The sequence below is a fragment of the Canis lupus genome, chromosome 9, assembly GCF_011100685.1.
Source record: "Canis lupus familiaris isolate Mischka breed German Shepherd chromosome 9, alternate assembly UU_Cfam_GSD_1.0, whole genome shotgun sequence".
NCBI classification, from domain to species: domain Eukaryota; kingdom Metazoa; phylum Chordata; class Mammalia; order Carnivora; family Canidae; genus Canis; species Canis lupus.
The window spans coordinates 59,444,597-59,466,737 of NC_049230.1; the positions used below are offsets into that span (position 1 = coordinate 59,444,597).

Consider the following 22,141-nt stretch of genomic DNA (forward strand, 5'->3'; position numbering starts at 1 on the left):
ACTGTATAAAAATAAGCACCACCCCATCTTGGGGTACACCTTTTGTGAAATGTCTGCCCCATTGCTGAGCTAATACTGGCCAGATTTAAGCAGGAAGAACCCTTGGAATTCACAGCAGCCAGACATTGAATTTAATGCTCACGTAACTCGTTAAAAGAGGATAAAAGTACAGCTTCAAACATCTCCTTGTTTACCACCAAGTCTGTAAAGGGAGGGGTACCTTTAATTCACTTCAAGGTGTAAAAACCTGATCTTTAAGGATTGAGGAGACTCCACTGAAATTAAAGGCTTGTCTGAGGAGATGAGCACTCCAGATCCCTTCAAGAAAGTATCGAGGTGTTGACTACAAGGATGGGATGTGTCTTCGGCTTAGGCTGTTGTTTTCTTCACTCATAAAACGTAGTTTGGTAAAGGCAGGCCTCCTCATCAGACGGCGAAAGCACGTAGTTGACTGGATGGCAAATCTTGTTTTTGATCAGCCCTGATTTTTAATATAAATAATTATCTTAAAATTATAATTTGCTATTGGCCAAGAACACCGTTCAAATTGTGTTCCATGGCGAGTGCCTCAGGGACCAGGAAGGTGCTGGGGTTAGGGAGGAGACTGCCAGCCACCACCCCTGCCCCCGACTTCCCGCGGAGCAGCGGGTGCTTGTACCTAGCAGGGCTCCTTCTGCATAAGGTGCTACTTGAAGAAAGGATTCTTTTCAAGGTGAAAAGAAGTCTGGAAGTTCTCACATTGGAGGGCACATCCCACGAGCTCGGTGTTGGGGTATGGCTGTGTCCTACGGAAGGGGCCGGGAGTGGGGTTCAGAATCTCAGCCTCTTACCAACTCTGGGACTTCGGAGGATGACTTTTCCCCCTCGGAAACTGCCGCCTCTTTCACAGAACAGAATGTCTGTGATGATAGTAGCCACTTTACCGGGTAAAAGAGGATTAAATAAACTAGATGGAGAAGCACCCTCTACCTGAGCCTAAGAGCTGACGGCCCTCACCCCATCTCCATTTCCCAGGAGGAGCCAATCACCTTCTGTGAAGAAGCCTTCGTATCCCACTATCGCTCCGGAGCCATGAGGCAGTTCCTGCAGAATGCCACCCAGCTGCAGCTCTTCAAACAGGTACCCTGCCTGCCCGAGGGCGGCCTGTGGCTGGCCCCCGACGGGCATTTTTGCAGCCACCTTACTGGGAGTCCGGAGCCTGCAGGCCTGCTGGGGGCCGGGCTCAACCCCAAGGGGCTTGGAGTCCGGGGAGGGGGATGGGCGCGGAGGGTGGTCAGCGACCCGACAGACCCTTCACAGTTCTACCGTTCAGATCTCCAAGTTATCATAAATGTGCAGCCAGTGTTTTAAAAACTTATTTTTAAAACAAAACAAAACAAAACAAAACAAAACAGTTACCCCAGGCCGTTTCCTGTCTTGGGAGACGTGGTAGTTCTTCAGTCCTACATTAAGGTACTGAATGGTTTTCCCCGTTTCTTTGCACAAGCTGTTATGCTTTTGTTCTTTCTTTTTGTAGTTCATAGATGGTAGACTGGACCTTCTCAATTCTGGTGAAGGTTTCAGTGACGTTTTCGAAGAGGAGATCAGCATGGGCGAGTACGCTGGTGAGAAGCGGTTCATTTTCCATTCTGTGCCCTAGGTTGTCACATGGGACTGGCATGTGCGTGGCAGGGAGTGGCAGTGGCTGCTTTTTTCCTTCAGTGGGGGTTGGAGAGAGACAGATTTCACTCTCAGCCTTGAAATGTTTGAGAAATGCCTCTGCCTTTTCTGATGAGACAGGTGCGCCTTGGCCTCTCTGAGATCCTCTGTCCTGGGGTCAGTCGCTTCCCCTGGTTGGCCAAAGTCTAGGGAAACGTAGTGGCCAGCATGCTGCAGCACAAAGCAACTGAGGCATTGAGTTAGGAGAGCCGGCTTCACACCAGGACCCTGCCTGCAGGAAAGCAATGAGAACTTGGTCCCGCCAGGTCACCTCTCCAGCTGAAGTGTCCCTGTCTGCCCTGAGGAGAACAGTGCCCACCTCACAGGAGTCCTGTGGAGATTGGCTCAGAGAGGAAAAGGCTTGTGCAGCCATCGGGACAGATGCTGGCACAGGATTATGACTAAATAAGTGTTTTTCTTTAAAAGGTGAAAAATCATCACAGAGGGCCCAGTCTCCATAGACCATTAGGCCTGGAGGGATCATCCTGTCATTATTCAGAGGAGGCCAAGGAGGCCCAGAGAAGTGTTCGTGGTGGGCCCTGCTTCCCGAATCCCAATGTGGCTTTCTTTCCAAGTCCCAAAGCCTTAGTCTGTGGCAGTGAGGTCAAAACCAAATGCAAAATAATAATAATCATGCTGTTGGCTCCCTCGCTGGTGGGCACGTGCTTGGTCTGGACTCAGCTTATGTAATCCAGCTGGTGGCCCATAAATTCATAGAGTCGGGCATAAAACCTCGTTGCTAGGCCCGACCAGCCTGTGCCTGCGTGGAGAGCGCAAACAACCAATACAACCAGTCCACAGCCAGGGACAGCGGGTCAGTGATAGGCATCTCTGGGACTCCCGCCATGTCCAGGACCCTATAGAGTAAGAAACAGAGGACCGAGTTTTGCCCTCAAGGAGCTTTTACTGGTAGGAGAAAGAACTGCATAACTAAAGACAAATACAGATTGAACCAGTGCAGGAAAAGGAGCAGAAATAGGCTTTTATGCAGTTAGAATAGGACTCCACTAATCCTCACTCTGTAATGTGAGAGCTTCACAAAGGAGGCAACGCTCTCAGAGTTGAATATGAGTTCTGAGGAGAAGACAGGCTTTATAAAGTGTTGTTAAACTAAGTCAAGTCATTCAGAGCTTTTAGAAAAGCTGCCCAATGATAGGACCTCCTTATCCCTCCAGACAAAATGAACAAGCTCCCCCAACAACTCCTCCTTTTTCTTTCCCTGTCGCTGTTCAAGTGTGCTGGGGCTGAGTGTGTCCAGCAGTTGGGGGGACACACAGCCCTGTGGTTCCTGACTTGGGGTGGCTCACAGAAGTTCAGAGAAAGTGGACTTCTTCTAACAGGAGTTACCTGTTTTTGAAGGCTGTTCAGAGGAAGGTGGGGGCGGGGGGGACAAAGAGGAAATGACGTCTGAGCCATTGGTTGACTCTCCTCGGCAGAGAGAGTAAGGAATGGTGGCCAGCAAGGGAAGCAGCCTTTCTGAGGGAATGGAGGGTGGAGGGGATGGAAGTACAGGGTGGAAAGGCCGAGGGGGTGATGGGACCAGGACAAGAAGACTGGAGAAGAGAATCAGGAGTGCTAAGGGGTCCCACCTGACCTCTACCCAGTTGGCAATGAGGAAGGAGAATTGGGGCTAGTATTCAGGGCACTAATAGGATTGGATCTCTGAGAAAGAAAACTTGTGGCAGCATCTCGCTGCTGCCTCCTGTGGGGAGTAGAGCATGGGAGCTTCCATGTCCTTCTCCAGACTGAACTCTTCAAATCCTGCTTGCTGTAAGCAGTTCAAGGAACTCCTAAGGGCGCATAACTTTAACCACTTCTCTAACTCCTCTTTTCCCAGGCAGCGATAAACTCTACCATCAGTGGCTCTCCACAGTCCGGGTAAGTGTGCACCCCCGCAGAGTCCCCCAGACCCCTCCTGAGCCTCCTGGCAGCCCTCCACTTCCCCTGCCACCTGCAAGGTGGTCTTTCAGTCCGGGGCCCTCCATTCTTTCAACAGAAGATGCTTCTGCTTGTAAAGCCAGGCCATCTGGTGCCAAGTGGAGGCTTGCGTGATGAGACCATCTAAGGCATCCCTCAGTGAGGGCAAAGAGAGCCAGGAGAAGCTTCCTCATCTCAGGAAGCTGGCCAAGGCCTGTTGAGTGGATGCTGTTATCCTAGAGCATTTCTGGGGAGACCAGTGTGATTGGGAAGTTTTCATAAGAAAATAAAAAATGCTGCTCTGCAGTGTTGTTCACAGCAAAGGCTCCTGGGACGATGGAGGACTTATCACTGAGGTTTTCACTGCCTCACTATTGTTATGAACAGTTTCTTGTATTGGAAGCTAGGTGCTAAGGTCTTCAGAAGCCACCAAAGAATTCAAATTCTTGCCTGTGCTTGGGTTTGTCAGTGTGCATGTACTGAAGGCGTCTTGTGTACCGGCCTCCTGTGTAACAGGGAGCAGGAGGACACAGTCCCTGCCCTGGGGGAGCTCCCTGTCTTCTTGGGAAGGTGCATGTAAATGGGCAACTCCAACATAATATGTTAAGTGTTCTCTCCTGCTTGTGGGCTGAGCGTACCACTGCCAAGGCAGGTCCCTTGGAAGTGGCTGCAGTTGGCCGAGAATAAGCAATTCCTCAATGAAAGAACTCTTTTGTTCTTCTTGTATGGCCAAACACTGCACTTGGCAGATCATAGACAAGCAATAAGGACTTGTTGATTGATTGGTAAAAGGAGTTTTAATACTCCAAAGGACCATTGAAATAGGATACTGAGTAATTTTGGAAAGCAGTGTGGAATAAATGAGTGGGTAAAAATTTCATACTGTCCTACAACATAGAATGCTTTCTAGGTCAGACTGCAGTGTTTTTAATTAAAGCTCAAAATTCCTAATATGGGCTGTTACCAAAAATTGTGCTAAGAGTTAATCCCCATAATTATCTCACTGTATCTTATTCTTGTATATACCTACTTGATCCTGTCTCTCTCTTTGTTCAAATCAGTTAGAATCATCTTCCCAAACCACTACAAATCTGATTATTGATGCATCTGATTAAAAATCGTCTAGCGTATGGACTCCATATCCTGGCCCCTCATGCACTGACCCCATCCGGCCTTAGCCCCACTTGCGGTTCCTCCAGTGACTGCACTTTTTTAACATGTCCCTAGAATGTCCTTCCTGTCCCCCACAGTCTCCATGGACCAGGCCAAATGTTTCATCCTCTAATCCCTCCCCTGACCTTGCATACCAGGAGCTGCCTCTACACACAGCCAGTACAGCTGTCACGAGCTTTGGCTGCAACTGTTGACACTGGGGCGCCCCCCAGACTGGAAGCCTGTGAGGGCTAAGACCAGTCTCCCTGGGACTGAGTACCCCCCAAGGCTAACATAGGGTGTCTCTGCAATGAGCCCTTACAAGATGCCTAGAGCCTGTGTGCATCCTTTGTGTACTGGGCGAGCCGTCCCTCCTCCTCTTCTCCCCTGTTCTCCCAAAGAAACTGAACAAAGAAACTGGTATGTTGGATTTGTATGAAAGCCATGATTCCCGTTGATGGCTTCTCATTCTTTCCTTCCCTCAAGATATCGATGTTAAGGAAGGCAGCCTACCAGAGTGATTAAAAATAACAACACAGAAAACCACGGTGAGGAAAGAAAGGCACATGACCAAAGGTAGCCAAATAAACTCGATTTTCTTGAGAAGCCATAGATTACTATGGGGAAACTTTGCCTCAGAGAGCCCACGAAGAGCTTTTCTTCCAGCCAGCGGACGGGTGCCAAGCAAAACACTGGTTCCCCCTGCAGCTAGTTATCACTATCCTCATCCTCATCCTGCTCTCCCGGTACCCACCCAGGGCGATCCTGCCGTGGCCATAACTAATTGCCCAGGACCGGTTACTATCTAGGCCTGTTTCTCTAATTAAATTACACTCTTGGAATGTTGCTTAACTTGTTCAAAGAGAAGAGACTTCTGTTGGTGTTGGCCCACTCTATCTTCAGCCCGAATTGCTAATTGACGTTTTTTATTACAGAAAGGAAGCGGGGCAATTCTGAATACTGTAAAAACGAAGGCGAACCCGGCTATGAAGACTGTCTATAAGTTTGTGAGTACTGGTCTTGGTCTTGGGACCCGAACACATCTGTCCCTTAGCAGGATGAAACTCTCGAACATACCTGACCTATACTGCGGAGATGATTCAAGAGCCACCGTGTTGTTTCCTAAAGCTTCCAGGGCTCCTAGAGTTACTTAGTATTGATTATTTTGTGACCAGGTCAGAGATGCTTTTCATTTTAAACCGTTTCTGCTCACAGCTGCTGCAGTCAAGAAATGGGAAGCCACTGGTTTTAGCTTTTAATAAGATGTCGACGGGGGTGGCTAGAATGCTGGCTGCTCTTGCCTGTGTCCCTGACACCTGGAGGTGTGGTCTACCGGGTGTTATGGTAAACCCTTTCCTATGGGGATCCCCATTATCATGTCAAAATAAAGCCGCTCCTTTGCTGGTTACTGAGGAGTGCTCATGGTGGGGCACACTCCCTAATTGTCCCAAATCCTTCATCATCTCTCTCACCACTGCCCTATAGGACGTGCATTGTTTGTGAGACTCATGCCTACAGCAGAGAGAAAATAGGAGAACACGTCAGCTCCCGATCCGATGTTCCATCTCTTACAAGTATTTTTTTTTTTCTCATGGTTTCTCTTGCTTGCTAATTTGACATGAGCCACTTAACTGGAGTGGTTTTGTTTTATTTCCATTTTTAATTTTGTTAGTCCTTTCTGTGCTTAAATTGTAGCTATTTTAACCAGGCGGGTGGCTGCCAGCAGAACCATACAGGTCTAAAATGACAGAAAATAAAAGCCAGGGTGTGTGCCGAAGTGAGATTTAAGAAACGGCGCTAGGGAAGCCCAGCGATGTGTCTGCTCAAGCCAGTCAGCCCAGGCAGAAAATTGGTCCTGAGGCCCTGCCCTGGTGAAATGTAATAGATATTCAGATTCTTGCAGCCACAAAAGCTGCTGCTCTATCTACACTTACTGGTGGCTGTCACCAGGCTGCTGAGATAAATAATTATAGAGAGCAGAAGAAGGCCTTCGGAAAGGGGGGAGGGGGGTACTCAGTGCCATCAAAATGCAGAAAATAAAATCTCCATAGCCTCTTTAAGGGATTTTTTTTTTAACCTCTTAACATTGTATTTGTTTTCATAGCCATTATGTTTTCGACTTGATGATCCCATTTTTCCTTCTCTTTTTTAGTAATCAGAGAAGGTGATTCGCAACGGATTGAAATCAAGCGTAGTCCCTGCTGGAAACAGAGAGAGAATCTTAACTTAAATTAATTTTTCATGCAGGCAAAAGATCATGCAAAAATGGGAATAAAAGAGGTGAAAAACCGCTTGAAGCAAAAGGTACTTGAAGTTCTTATTCAAAATGTATAAGCACCGTGTATGAAACGCGTGGCCACAAAAAAGTATGATGTGATCAATAGAGGGCTGTTTGATACAGTGTTGTTAGCACACTTCAAAATGCATTACCAGCTGTCCGGGAGTTTTCACACTGTTATAAATATTCACAGATAAAAAACTGTCTTCAAATAACATTAAGACTGGCTTAAATCCACAAAGGCAAGCGAGTTCAGAGTTACCACTGTCAGTCTGCCCCTTGCCCAGCCTACCAGGCCTGGGGTTCATGAGGCTCTCTAGAAACTGGCTCGGCCTCCCCATCAGGGCCCCTCTCCCTCCCACAGCTGACCTCTGCCCTGGGGCTGCTTGTAACCAAAACCAAGAAGCCTCTCCAAGGTAATGACCTCCGTGGTTCCAGCATGCACATGGCCACCACGCAGACACAAAGCACAAAGGGTGGGTTTCAGGAGGACACCACAGGCTCCCCTCACAGTGGCAGGTTAACCTAGAGGAGCCCAGCAGTTCCCGTGTAAGACTCTTGGGCAGCGGGGAGAGGGCTCTGTCTTCTTGGACCATCAGTAAGATGGTGTGAAATCCTATAGGCTACTTGCTGACCAAGACTCCCTTGCCTCATTCTCTAGCCTTGTATAGGGAGGTTAACATAGCGGAGGGTGTTTTTATATTATGGTGAATGTCATCATTATCAGGGTTCCACACTTCGATGACCACTTCCTAACGACGGTTATGTCTAAGCCTTAGGAACAACCCTGGGGGGTATTATTCCCATTTCATGTGTAAAGAGACTAGACTGTGGTTCAGGGAGGCGCTTGACGGGATGAGCCGTGGGTGTTATACTATATGTTGGCAAATCGAGCTCCAATAAAAAAATATACAAAAAAATAGACTGTGGTTCAGAGGTAAAGGAATTTGCCCAAGGTCATGCTGTTGGAGCTTACAGAGCCTGGATGGGGTTCTAGACTCATCCATTCCCAGTGTCTGTGCTCTTACCACAACAGCGTTTCGTATTTCCTTCCTGAAATAAGTGTTTGCTTTCCAAAAGATGTTTGGGAGCACTTCTATCATTATTCCACACCCCCAAAATGTGCAACTCTAACAAGGCCTTTGTCTATCTCGGCAGTTTTTTTTAAAAATTGAAAGCAGTTTTAATTTTATGAAGTCAGAAAGGACCTCTAATTAACTTGAAATGGTCAAAGGAATTGATTCCTTTCTTTTAATTGCAAAATAATTTGTTCCGACTAAGCATTTAAGTTCCTAGTTTCAGCTGAGAGTGAATTTTTAACAGCTGAGATTCAAGTCTCAAAATAAAAATCCTGTCCTGTAAATCCAGGTGGACCTTCACTGTGATCTGTTGTGCCCTGCCAGAGGCTGGCAGGTGGAATTCTTTACCTGGATGTTAAGTCTGATACATACTTTTTTATCTCTTACCCCAGTCACATGTAACTGAATTGGATAAAATAGAGGCAGGGAGAGGGTAGTTCTCTCACCAAATTTTCCCTCCTTGATGACCTGATAGGCTCAGCTGGTATTAAAATATTCCTTGAAGTAAGTAAAGAAAGGGGTCCCTCCTCAGGCGGAGGACAGATGCTCCTCATTGGTTCGATCTGCTCTCTGTGAGCCATCCCCTCCCTCCTGGTATGGGGAAGAATTGGGCCTTATGAAAATCCCCTTTTTATGATACGTAACATTTCTGCAAATAACCAGTTAAGCTCCAGTTTTTTGATGTTGTTCAAAGGTTCACTTAAACAATCTAGATCACTCTCCTTCCACGCCACCTCCCCTCCCTTTCCTTGATAGTATCTAAAGCAGATTTTTCCCTCCCCTGCTCCTCTTCCCCCTGCCAGTCTTTTCAAGAATAGCTTCAGGAGATAATGTTCTATAGAAAGTGTCAGTACATTTCAGGTGACACAAATGGTGAAGGCATTTTATAGAAATGTGGCTTGTCACCATTGGACTGTTGACAGATCTATTAGTGCACCTTTTTCAATTTTCACTTTCCCCCCTTCGGTCGTACAGATTTCTACAGACTTGATATTTTGCAGTTGTTCTTGGAAGAGCTATTTTGTAATTGAAACTCCAGCATTGTTCAGTGCAGACAGGACTTGGTCTTCAGCGGTGCTCTCCTGCTCCCTTTCTTGAGCTAATTTAGGATTTGGCTCCATCTGACCTCTCTCACTGCAGTAGAAAATATTTCCTTGGCTTTTTTGTTCCCCTCCCCTCCGCTGCCCCCCTCCCCTTCACATGGCAACATATCTGTGTGGCTCCCCAGATGTGTCTAATACAGACATCTCAAGTTTGGTTTCTGCTATGAAATTGAGGCAGTTCCCAACAAAGATCCAATTTTCAAATGTACTGGGTTGCCACCTGGCCTCCTCTAACTCTGCATAGTGATGGTGACCTCGCAGATATAATCAAGAACCCAATCTTGCCCTCTGCGCTCTCGCCTTGGGTTTGAATTGCAAATAGAAAATGTGGGCCCGACCTGCAGAGAGGTCACCATGGTGTGTGGAGGGTCCAGCTCTAATATGACTGAGCAGGGCCCCTTTTCCATCCCTTGTTCATTTGTGCAGCAGATTTTCAAAGCATCTGAAAGGGGAGCTTCCAGGGTATCCATGTGACCATTGGCAAATAATTGTTAATAGATACTATAGTGTGGCTTTATTCCATACCTGCTCTGCTTCAGCCCCACAACAACAAAAAAAGAAGGATGGATAACATATTTCTCTGGATGAATGTGGCAAGGTGGTCAAGTTCTTCCTTAGCTCAGCCTCCTTTGAAGCCTGACTTGCTCAAAATTAGGAAGAAGAAATGGCCAAGATGCTCCCCAGCCACCGCTTTCTACAGGGAGGACGAGGACGTAGTGCTTTCCTCTAGAGCATCTCCCTGCCGGACCTGGTGTGTAGGAGAATGCTGTGTGGCCGGGCTCATGGCTGTCAACACACTGCATTCTCTAGCGGCACCATGCAAGGCTGGCATCAGAGTGCCCTGTTTGAAAGACGGTGGCCTCACACATGCTCCTTCTCGCCTGCAAGGAACATTAAAATGCTCACATAAGGATGTCATTTTTTTTGTCCGTTGGGAAACCCTTGGAAAATTCTTTTTTTTCTTCAGTATCAGAATGGTTGAATCAAATGGGCCCATTTCACAGCCCCCCTTTTAAAGTTTCTAGATCTTTGATCTTGGAAAGATAAATCAAGCTTGTCGACATAAAGTTTGTGACAAAGAGGAGCAAGTTCACAGTCAGGTCAGCAAAGCCTCGAGTCTCTGGCCCAACATTTCCTAGCATATTAAAGAGAGTAAGCGTGTGTGGGACAGGGAGATATAGGTAGACTCCCGTAGAACAGACATTTTCACACCTTATCACACAACTGTCAGCTCCCTGTCTCCAACACATTAAAATACACTGCAGCCTCAATCACAGAAATTCCAACTTTGGATATTGTTTTGATATCAATATTCATATTTGAATTTGCATTTGCTGTGGTGTGAAGTAGACTGCAAAAGAAGGGCCCTGCACAAATCTGAAAATGGAGACCAGCGAGACCAGGAATCTGAGTCAGAGATGTGAAGGGCCCTGCCTCATACCCACAGGGGCCTCTGAACGCCTGACATTGTGGTGTGGTATTTGGGTGTCTGAGGTAGATGAGCTGGGTTTAGTGCTGGTTGCATAGGATATTAACTGTGTGACCTTGAGTTACTTACTAGACCTCTCTGAACCTGGTTGTTTTTTTTTGTTTTTTTGTTTTTTTTTTTCTTTTATAATGAGCGGAAGGATCGACTTTTGCCAGATTGTTGTAAGGATTAGAAGAGATAATGGCTTTCAACGGCAACACCTAGTAGCCACTCACTCAGTGGGACTTTCAATCCTGTTCTTTCCTCATATCCCACATCCAGAGCAGCTAATCTGTCCAGATACCCACTTGTACAAACCCTGAGAGCGTGGCTGGCATGGGATCACCTCCCTTTTGGTCATCCACACAGCCACCAGAGCAATTTTTCTAGAACACAGCACTGACTGAATCATTCTCTTGATTAAAGCCTTTCAAATCTTCCTCTACCTCAGCCAGAGGGAGTCTTAGAATGCCCCAGCTGCTGAGCCACATGCCCTTCTTAACCAGGTCGTGCTTTCTACATACACCCAGGCCTGGAAAACTCCACCTGCACCTCTGCCCCATGAAGTCATATCCTAGGCTCCTTCTGGGTCAGCCTCCTTCCTTCCCTAGGTTTCTGCCTCCTGAATTCCCAGAGGTACTCTGTCCAGCGCCTTACTGCACACTGTCCTGTCTCTTCCACAGACAGGTGGAGGTTAGACCCCAGTCATGATTTTGGATTCCAGCAAACTCTTAGGGAAGGTGACAGGAACCGAACTATTTTCTGAACTCCTTTCCGACTCCAAGAGATGGGAACTGGTTGGGCCCCAGGGCTCCTGGTAAAAGGTCTGTGACCCTCTGGTGGCCTCTGATCTGTAGTCCTGGCTAGTGCCTCCCTCCTGTCAACTTATTGGTTTTGCATTTTCAAAATGACATTTCGACAGTCTTTTTTTTTTTTTTTCTGTTTACAAACAAAAAACATGTTTATTGGAGACAATTCAACAAATCAGGCAAGCAAAAAAAAAAAAAATTGATCTCGTCTTATAACCTGCATTTTCACTTACTATATTCCGAGCATCTCTCAGACCACTGAATGTTTCTTCTGCATGTCATTGTTTTAAGTGGCCGCAGAAAATTTTGTCTGATGGGCATATATACATTTACTAGTCCCTTTCTTGAATACTTGTTAGGTCTAGGTTTTTTCTAGGCAGGTATTCTCGTAGGTAAAACATTGCAGAAATTCTTAATTATTTGATTAGGATAAATTTCTAGGAATGCAATTAATCAGCCAAAGAGCATACACTTCTTTTAGGGTTTGATATAAATTACCAATTTGTATTCCCTCCAGAAGGGTATGAGAGTGCCTGTTTTCCCAAACCCTTTGCTGAACAGTCTCTCAGTTCCTCCTGAGACCACAGTTTTCTTTAATCACGGGATCTCTACTATGTGCGAGATCTCTGCCGGTAGATACAGTAGAGGATGTGAGTTGGCCCTATTTCTTTCTTGCCTAGGGCTCCTCCCTCTCTGCTGTCTCTGGGAGGGAGCAGTTGCCCTTCCCCAGCTACAGGCAACAGTGAAGAAGTTAATAAATTGGTGGGGCAAGCCACGGGACCTTGTGAGAAGTCTTTTGCACTTCGGGATCTTCTAACTGGAAAAAAAAAAAAAAATAACGTGCAGCACTATTTTTTGATGCACATTTGTGTATTGGACACATTTGTCTTCCAAATGTTCAACTCCATTTACGAAGACTTATCGGAGAGTATGTACTATATATTCAGGGCTCTGGGGCAGAGAACCCAAATGCCAAGGAATTGGCAGTCTTTAGAGAGGAGAAGAAAAGTAAGTGCAAAGAGACCATAAGGGGTGGCAGTTTAGTGTCAGTGTACCAGAGGGGGCGATCATATCTGATGTCTGTTGAACACCTTCTCAACTCAGAATACCTTCATGTATGCTGCTGTTTGGGGTTGATATTGGTATAAATGCCAGAAATCACATAGCTCTTGGTCTCGCCACTTTCTAGTTGTGTGGCTTTGGGTGAGTTGCCCTCTTTGAGCCTCGTTTCCTCACCTATAAAAGAGCGATAATCTTGTTTACCTTGTGGTTGCTGTGGAAACGAAGTGTGGTGTGGAAAGTCAAGGGTCTGGAAAAGTGCCTGCCAGTAGTAGGCACTCAACACAGTGAAGGGAAGCTCTTTTTTGAGATGGTGCTCTTTCCATTTTGCAGAAGATATGGATCTAAGGTTCGGTCTGTGCAGGACCATAACCGTTTTCAAGCTCCCTCATCTTTCATCTCCTTTAATTCATTCTCCCCGTAGCTTTGAAGTTCACCAAGCAGGTGGCGGTCTCCCCGTTGTAAAAATAAAGAAACAGGTACAGAAAGGTTGGAAAAAATCAACTAGTTAATGGTAAAAACAAAACTTAGAAGACAGCATTTCCTTATAAGCTTAAACCAAAACACTTCCCAAAACTACCACATACATTTTTTTAAATAGCTATCATCTTAGAGTTTTTATTACTTTCAGTATTTTCTTACCATGTAACCTTACTGCTCCATTTCTTTATTTTTTTCAGCCAGTCACTCATACACACGTGTCGACGTGCCATATTTTTCCTGAACTAAAAGTAGATTCTTTTTCTTTTTCTTTTTTTCTTTTTCTTTTTCTTTTCTTTCTTTTCTTTTTTTTTTTTTTTTTTTTTTTTTTTTTAACTGTTTGGCTTTACCCAGCCTTTGTGTCTGTCTTCCCAGTAACCCCACCTGGATCCAGAATGCCCCCTTTGCCCTTTGTTACTTTCTGGCGCAGACGGAGCCCCTCCCCTTCTTTGTTCCACTTGACCTGAGCACCTTAGGGCAGCCCCTTTTCCAAAAGAGTCATTTCTAATTGGCTGTCGGCAGCCTCTCATCACACAGCCTCAGCCAGCCTAAGACTTGGGGGCCACTTAATGTAAACTCTTCCTGCAAAACCTAGAGGGCATCGCCTCCCTGTGCTTTTACCAAGCAGAGCCAGAAACTGCAGCTGGGTGTGTGGGGTTGAATATAGCGAGATCTCTACAGTTTATTATAATAAAGTTTATACCTTATTAGTAGGCATTCTGTTATTATTGAGTGCTGTACATAGTACATTATTGAGTAATAATGTTCTGGACACACTTAGGCCACTTTATCTCCTTTACTCCTTACAGCTAGTATATCCACATTTTATAGACGAGGAGACAGAGATTAACAAATGTTACATGTATTTCTTCCTTAATGCATTATTATCCAATAAGGGATCACATTCCTCCATTTGCCACCATTCTTTTTTATTTGGCTACGTTGAAAGCAACCAGTTGTCAAGTCTTTTGTGTGCAGAATTTAAATGGCTACTAAAGGTGTGTGTCTTGTAGACCAAAATACATCTTTGTTTTTGCAATGAAAAGAATCGGAGGGTTTTTTTATTATTTCATTCTGACTGGGAGTTATTTTTACTTGGTAAAAAGAAAATTATTATTATTTAAATGTTTATTTGTACATTTATTCATTGCCTTGCTCCAATAAAAATCTAAGCAACTTTTACAACTTGAGTAAGACACGTGGTCCATACAGCACAAGCGGGCACCAGCCAAGTCCCAAGGAACCAAAGGAAGAGTTATCTGCCTTTTGCACATTGGAGTTTTTCTTTTCTTTATACTTTGACTCCATTCAACAGAAGCCCAAATTAAATGTAAATTTCTGAATTTAAATATGTTACTTTGGTTCCCTAAATATTCTCCAGGTTATAAAATCCTACCTCAAACTTGGGTCTCCTCATTCTCTGCCAGAAAGGGGAAGGCTAGGAAAAAGGGGAGCACAAACACCTCGTTTTCACAAATAGTAACGTCATCAATAAGCAAGCGTGAAAGTGTCCACACTCACAAATAACAAAGTATGCAAATTAAAACAACAATGAGGTCTAATTTTACACCTCCTAAATTAGCAATACATTTTTAAAATGAAAAGGCTAACAAGTACCATGAAACTGATAACTCACCCATTGTCGGTAGTTGGTGTAAATTGGAAAGCAATTTGGTAGAATGAATAAAAAGGCTTAAAGTGTTTATATCTTTTGACCTAGTAATTTCATTCCTAGGGACTTCTATAAAAGAAATAATCCAAAAGAAAAAAAAATTGCAATGCTTATCACAATGGTGTCTAGAAAGTAAAAGAAAAGAAAAGAAAAGAAAAGAAAAGAAAAGAAAAGAACCTAAATGCCCAATAGTAATAGAGTGGTTTATTAAATTATTATATATCCACTCAATAAAATATTATGCATCTATTAAAATTATCATTAAAATGACTGTAGCACCATAGAGAGTCTTATAGTAGGAAGAAATAGAATGTAAAATTATGCATGAGCTGTGATTGCAAGTAATTTTTAAATGTCTGCATGTGGACAAAGTGAATATGTAAAAATGGAAATAGCTGTGTAAGGTAGTAGAATAAAAAGATTTTTTCCCCACTATTATGAATTATTGTTGTCTTTGCAATTTAATGTGTATGATTTTGGCTTCTCCTGTCTTTAAAAGTCAAAGAGCCAAGTTACCCTTCTGCTTCCAGGAGAATAGGCTCTGAACCTCCCAGAGGGTGTTCCATAGCAGGCCCTTGAGCTGTGGGGTTGGAGGGAACAGCTGCTCACAGCAGGTGCTGTGACCCCAACGCCAACCCCCACTGGCTTCTCCCCACAGGATATCACCGAGAATGGCTGTGCCCCCACCATGGAAGAGCAGCTGCCAAAGACCGTGCCGTCCCCACTGGTGGAGGCCAATCACCCTAAGCTCCGAGAAGACCGAAGGCCAATCACAGTCCACTTCGGACAGGTATGTACCCAGGCCCTTGGACTAGTCTTGCTTTGTTGTTTGTTTTTTGTAGTTTTTTAGCAGAAGCTAGAGCACTGTGGCAGACAGACTTTTCATTTCCACTGTCTTTGGCAAATCCCCTCTTTGGAGCTTTGCACACCTTTGAATGTTTATTCGGTACAAACGTGTGTTTACGTGTTTGAAGGGGAGTTTTCAGAAATTTTGAGGAGACAGCATGGCTCTGGTCATACAGTAGCTCAACTCTTGAATGAAGTCATTAAATGCGGCTGCCGCCTCCCCCACTCCAAGGCACTCTGTTGAAGGTGCCTCCTTTAGCTAAGCATCTCATTAGAACACTTTAGCATCCCAGGCCCTTCTTTGCACCTTCAAATAAAAGGCAACAAGCGAAGTCTTAAAAAAAATCAATTAGGAGTTCTTTATTAATGTACTTCCTGCAAATCAATATCAGGAGTCATGCTTCTTAGAGGAAACCCCTGCGCTACTATTCCAGAGATCTGATTCTTTCACCAACTATTTCTGATGACCTGAGCATTTGAAAAATTGTCTATTTGTTTATTCCCCCCCCTTAAGTAAAACATTGTATTCCGTATAGAAACTGAATTTTTCAATCTATTTCCAAGCAGTGGGTTTTATTTTCAGCTGAAAAAGATTGTACACGCTCCCCTTAATTTCTCTTAAACCTACTCTCTTGATGAGCAAAAGTCATAATTATTTGGTTTGTGAAAAATGGCCATGAGTAAGATGTGCTGTGACAAGAATTTGCAAGGTTACTTATTTTTAAATCACTTGATTTCTTTAGCCATTGATTGGATGGAACATGACTAAAATAGCCTTTATGATTTTACCTTAAGTATAACGGCTGTTTCATCACATATAGGATCTAGAAACGTACATTTTAAATGCCCTGTTTTTAACAGATATTTATCCAAGTGCCTACTTTGTACCAGCATTGAGCTATCCAGAAATAGAGGAGAATTAATGAAATGGTTGCTGTGGGTTATTCTGGTAAGGGGTGACACTATTGACACATAAGAATCTTCCTCCATAATCAGTATTTTCAGATAATACATTCATACATCTTAAACTTCAAGAGGTTGGTCCCTTTTTCTGATTTTACACTTCAAAGGGATGTTCTAAAAACTGAAATGTAGCGCAAGAAGGGAGCGTTCTTGGGCCAGTGCTCACTTGGGGAGTACTCATCTTCAGATTATGTTGTGTTTGCACCCCTGAAGAGCTGCGTCCTCTGGGGCTCGGGCCCTGTTGGAGAAACCTGCACCCCAGTTCCCTGGCGGTGTTTGCTGAAAGCACAGCCCCCGTGGTAGCCAGCGTGGCATTCCAGAGCCAGCTTCCTGCTTTCCTTTGTCCTCATTCCTGCACACACTAACCTTCCCATGAAAAGAGCCCCTCGCTGGAGTTTGAAGCCCATTACAGAGAAAGAGGGGGCGGGGGAGAGGGATTTCATGGTGTTAAACATTCCATTTTCAAAACACAAAAAAGGAGGCCCTATTTGAAATGGAGAAAAACCTTCTTTCCATTTCAGCAAGAAGTAAAGATGCTTTAATGTCATTCCCAGCTAAATGCAGAATAAGAGTGTGTGTGTGTGTCTGTGCGCGCGCGCGCACGTGCACGCGCACACATGCACGGGTGGGAGATAAACAATTAAAAAAGCCACCCCAAACTCTGTTGAAATAAGAGCTGTCTGTGCCTTCACAGGTCTGTAAACTGGAGAGGATGAAAGTGGCTTTTTCTCTCCGTTTGTCACTTCCCTCACGTGGCTGCCAGCATTATGCAAGTGTACAGGAAGGCAGGATTTTTTTCTTTTTAATGCATGCATGCGGATTAAGGTCAAGCCCCAAGTATCAGCCATGCAGCAGGCTCTCCCTTACAGCTGCAGCCGCAGAGCCTACCCACAGCCACGAGATGCCTTAATTGAGACGTGCTGTCAAAGTGACAAACACATTTGCATACAGTCTACACTCTATTTATTTTCTCTGGAAAGGTCTACAGTCTGCTGTTGGTTGAACATTCTTAATCAGTTTGCTGTAAGTGAACTGCCAGCTAGCTCACTTGTGCTGGCCGCTTCTTCATTAGGTGACAGATTAGCTGCAGGGGGGATGGGCCAGGGAAACCACAGACACTTTCTTTTAACTCTTTCTGGCTTTGCCACATGCTGTTATTTGTTCAGGGCTTTTCCGGGGCGCCTGGTTTGACGGGCCAGTGACCAGAACCAACATTGTTTCTAGAGCACCTACTACTGGCAACAATGAGTTTGGGGGACTTTCTGTTCTCCAAGAAACAGTGTTTTGAGTTCCATTTCAAAAATTTTTGCCACACCCTCCTACCATCTGGGCTATTCTTTTACTTGCTGTTTCTCTTTAAAGAGACTTAGACCTGACATCCATACCAGCTTTAGCCTCATCCTAAGTAATGACATTGACAGCACCACAGGTCTGACCTATTAGTCCAGTGTTTTCCTAAGGTATATCCAAAAAAGTCTTTTTTTTTAAAGTGTCAATCCATATAGCCCTTGAACTACTCATGTGACCCCAACAGTATCATTCTGTTTTGGGGAAGCATGTCATCAATGCTCTAGCCCTTTGAAGAAGGGGGACCCAGAGCTAGAACCCAGAGACCTGAGGGGACCTGGCCAGGGCCACAGTGCCAGCGCAAATACCTAGGCCAATCCCAACTACAGAGCCCACTTCAGGGATTTCACCTGCTTGGTGCCTGTTAAAGCCAGTGTGTCCCAGCAAAATAATTTGAACTAGCCACATAGTGACGTGAACCTCAGGCAAGATTTTTGCCTTGGGTTTGTACTTCTGTGGAGTGTGTTCTTTCAGAACACTTGGTTTTCTGGTGGGAACAGAGGCTGTGGAGGTGGTTATTACATTCAAGCAGTGCTCGTGGAGCCGGTCAGGGGACTTCCGCGGGGACACCAGGGGCGGGTGGCAGGGAGCCAGCGGAGGCCTCAGTGGAGTCCTCAGACACAGCTGTGCCAGGCGCTGGCCAGAGCCACCTCTGCCAGGGGAGAGAAGGTGCTCCTCCCTGCCCCTCTGTCTCTCTGCAGCTTCCTCCCCTGAGGCTATGACCATCCCTCCGTTTAATTATGCATCTGCTCATCCATATATTGAGACCTGCCATGTATTTAAAAAAAAAAAAAAAAGTCCTTGTGGGGCATAATGAGGGAGACAGACTAGCAAGTGGACAGTCCGACCCAGAGTGAGAAGAACAGAAATGAGGTGAGCTCAGGGCCCCACGGGGGCAACCTCTTCACCCTGAGGGCCACTACCCACAGTCCCAAGTTGGGCCCCATAATTAAAAAATATTTTGTCAACAAACTGAACTCGCAAACAATTCATTTGTTTCCTAAAGCAGGCACATGTATCGCCACTCAGCACTCATGATAAGCCCTGTTGACGATTCCAAACGAGAGCAAAGTAAATGGGTTTTCAGTGAGCCTCTGCATCCTTTATCCTGTATGGTTTCTTAAAAGAGTTCAGAAACCTCAAACAACTTGAGAATGCCTGTTCCTACCTTGGAAAGTATTTAGGTTTAGAGAGGCTTTAAATAACTCTTCCCCGCACCGCACCCCCCCCCCCCCCCCCCCCCCGCCAAGTTTGGAATAGTTGAGAAATAAGGCCCAGGAGATAGTCAAATGAGATAAAAATGCCAGCTTTTTTACTGATAAGGCTGAAAGGAGAATACTGTTTTAGACCTGAGGCCAGATGGGCTTGCTAAAACTTCACTTCAGAATTAAAAAGACTAGCGACTCCACGCAGGAGAAGGGGACGATTGCAGGCAGCAGCCAGCCGTGCCTGGGGACTGGATGCTCTGCAGGAGGGAGCCGCGAGGGTGCATGGAGCCTGGAGTATGCCTGGTTCTTTTCCCAAACCCAAACAAGCACTTTCTTCTCCCTGGCAAGAGTGAACAAGGGGGTACAGAGAGAAGCTTAGGATCCCCCCCCATGCTCTTCTCCCCTGGGAAGGGGAGTGGACATGCCCCCCTCTCTGTAGATGTGGAGGGGCAAAGAAGCAGTGCCCTCCATTCACCCCTCAGCCAGAACATCCTGCCTTGACCCCTCCTTCAGGGAAATCCAGGGTAGCAACTCCAAGAAAACTGCTTTGCTCCCTGTGTCTAATAAAGTGCTTTCACATCTGTGCTTGTTTCACTGAGTCTTTACCAGCTGGTAAGGAAGAAAGCACAATACCTGCCGCCCAAACAAGGAAACAGATATAGAAGACGTGTGCTTGAACTTGTGGCTAATTCACACTGCACAACCAGTGACACCTCTGCTTCTCGGCCCCCACCCTGGCTAGGGGGACCCAGCTGACCGTGGGAGCCCAGTGACTAGGCTCTAGTCCTATCTCCATGCTGGCAGTGCCAGGGGCCAGGCGTTCTCTGGAAGTGGGAAGACAGGGCTCCCCCAGGAACATCATGGTAAATCCATTCCAGGGCCCCCTTTGTGTGTTCCCTGCAAATGATTGATCCTGCAAACGGAATTATTGCCTGCCGTCCAATCTGGTAGCTTCCAAGAAGTACATTCTCCCAATTGAGGAAAGGTCTATAAATCTCTGTAATGCAAAGTTTGAAGAGCCAGATAAACCAAAGCCCAAACTAAGCACTCTCATGTCTTGCAGAGATCTGGGACAGAGGGCTTTGGCTACACACCCAGGAACAGCTTTTGGAATATGGTCGCCTGCTTGTCTGTGCATATGGAGAGCCCTGGCTTGACAAGCGCGAGCTGGGTCATGTAGTGCCAGTCTCACACTAGGCTGGAAAAGCTGCCCAGCCAGTAAATGCCTTCTCAGTACCCTTGGTTCCACGTGCCCTGAAAAACCCCTTCTGCCCCACTAAGCTTGGAAGTCACACACGATTTTCCAAACACCTCCAACAGATATCCCTGTGTTCTCCAAACATCTCAAACCACCACAAGCTTCCAGTCTGAACGTATACTCCCTGCCAAACTCTCTTCTCGTCCACGATCTCCACCTTAGTGAATAGCGCTGTTGTCTCTCTAGAAGCCTGGGTCCACTCACCCCCACCTCGCAGCCTTCTGGACGCTGCCCAGTCCCTCTCCTCTCCATGGCCTCCATCACAGCTTTGGTTCCACTGTGTTATCCCCTTAGCTGGACGGTTCCACAGACTCCCGGCTAGCCTCCGGCCTCCAGGCTTACCCCCACTCCATACCCCGCATGGCCTTGCAGGGTCTACTTGAGGCAACCACAAGAGGCCTTGTCACCTCCCTGCTGCTCCCACCTCCAAACATTCCCTCTTCATCCTCAGCAGGCACACGAGGCCCTTCATGTTCTACCTGTCTGCCCTCAGAGCAGCTCCCTTTTGTAAATCCAATCCTCCGACTCCTTTGGGAAGAGTTAGCTGCTCCTGTCTTTCTGCTACCCTTAGAACTTGGCACACACAATGCGTCTCTCACAGCCTTATAACTATTTCTTTAATGCTTGTCCTCCCCTGTGGGAATATGAGCCTCTGGAAAGTCTACCACAAGACCTGGCACTGAACTGGCAGCCAATAAACATCTTAAGGCTTTATTATTGATGTGAATTTTTAAATTGATTAATAATTGATTATTATTTAAGGTCTCAGCTGTGTGTCCAGCCAGTTATTTGGTTTTATTTCATTTGCTACGCTTATAATTCTGTTCATGTGAAGAAGAAAAATGAATAATCCATTAGTGGCAAAAAACTACTTCCAAATCACTTTCCATAAATAAGGGTTTTATTTCCAAGTAGAGAAACAGCTTTGTATTATAGGAATCTAGATCCTCTTATTTCGTGTTTTTATGAACTCCCAAGGTCTAATCCTATATGCCTGGAAAGGAAGGGAGGGCTAAGAAACAGAGTACTGGGATACCCCCTGTCCCCAGGATGGGCTGACCTAGGGAGCAGAAGAGTGAGGGAGAGAGAGCAGGCAAGGGAAGGAAAAGCCTGGCATCCCTTGAATTATATCATATAAAGCAAAGATCTTGTCTATAAAAGAGATGAAGCTGCATGAGCAAAAGCAAAGTATGAACTTAACTTGGATTATGGTAGTGTTTTTTGTTTGTTTGTTTTAAGCTTTAAAGACATTCTTGGGGAAGTTGGCAGATTTGAAGATGGATGAGGATGTTAGTCCATACAATGCAATTATTATTAATATTGTGGTTTGTTGGGGGGAGCTTGTCTTTCTTCCTAGGGAATGCACACTGCAACATTTAGGGGCAAAGTACCAGGACCTCCGAAACTTGCTCTCAAGCGGTGTGGTCCCAGTAATATGCATGGGCGCACACACGTACGTACCTTCCATTCATGGAGGCAGAAAAAGCAAACACACAGCCCCCGTCCCCCACAAAAATGTAACTACTGAAAAGGCAGGTGCTGATCAGTTGCTGGGGGGGCGACGTGGGAGAGATGACAAAGCACAGACTCCAGTATCGGGCAGCTGTGGAATTACGTTTCAGCCGTGCTACCATCCAGCGGTTACTGACCTCAGTGAGATCAGTTTCCCATCTTGGGAGTGGGTATAGCAGTGCCCTGGTCATAAGTTGTCATAAGGGTTCAGTGAGTCTGTTCAGCTAAGTGCTGCACATGGGCCCTCAGTAAATATGTCAGTGTCTCAGAGGGTGGGGTGGACAGCTGTGGG

At 45.7% G+C, this 22,141-nt stretch overlaps 1 protein-coding gene across 15 annotated transcripts in view; it reads left to right on the forward strand.

Moving 5' to 3' along the window:
* DENND1A (DENN domain containing 1A) overlaps positions 1 to 22,141 on the forward strand; it is a 509,324-nt gene that overhangs the window by 441,643 nt on the left and 45,540 nt on the right. For all 15 annotated transcript variants that reach the window (XM_038549421.1, XM_038549408.1, XM_038549417.1 and 12 more), the window contains 6 exons: positions 1,015 to 1,119; positions 1,517 to 1,604; positions 3,536 to 3,576; positions 5,703 to 5,774; positions 7,015 to 7,071; positions 15,374 to 15,505. In XM_038549421.1, the coding sequence (XP_038405349.1) occupies positions 1,015 to 1,119; positions 1,517 to 1,604; positions 3,536 to 3,576; positions 5,703 to 5,774; positions 7,015 to 7,071; positions 15,374 to 15,505 (495 nt within the window). The remainder of the gene's footprint in view (positions 1 to 1,014; positions 1,120 to 1,516; positions 1,605 to 3,535; positions 3,577 to 5,702; positions 5,775 to 7,014; positions 7,072 to 15,373; positions 15,506 to 22,141) is intronic.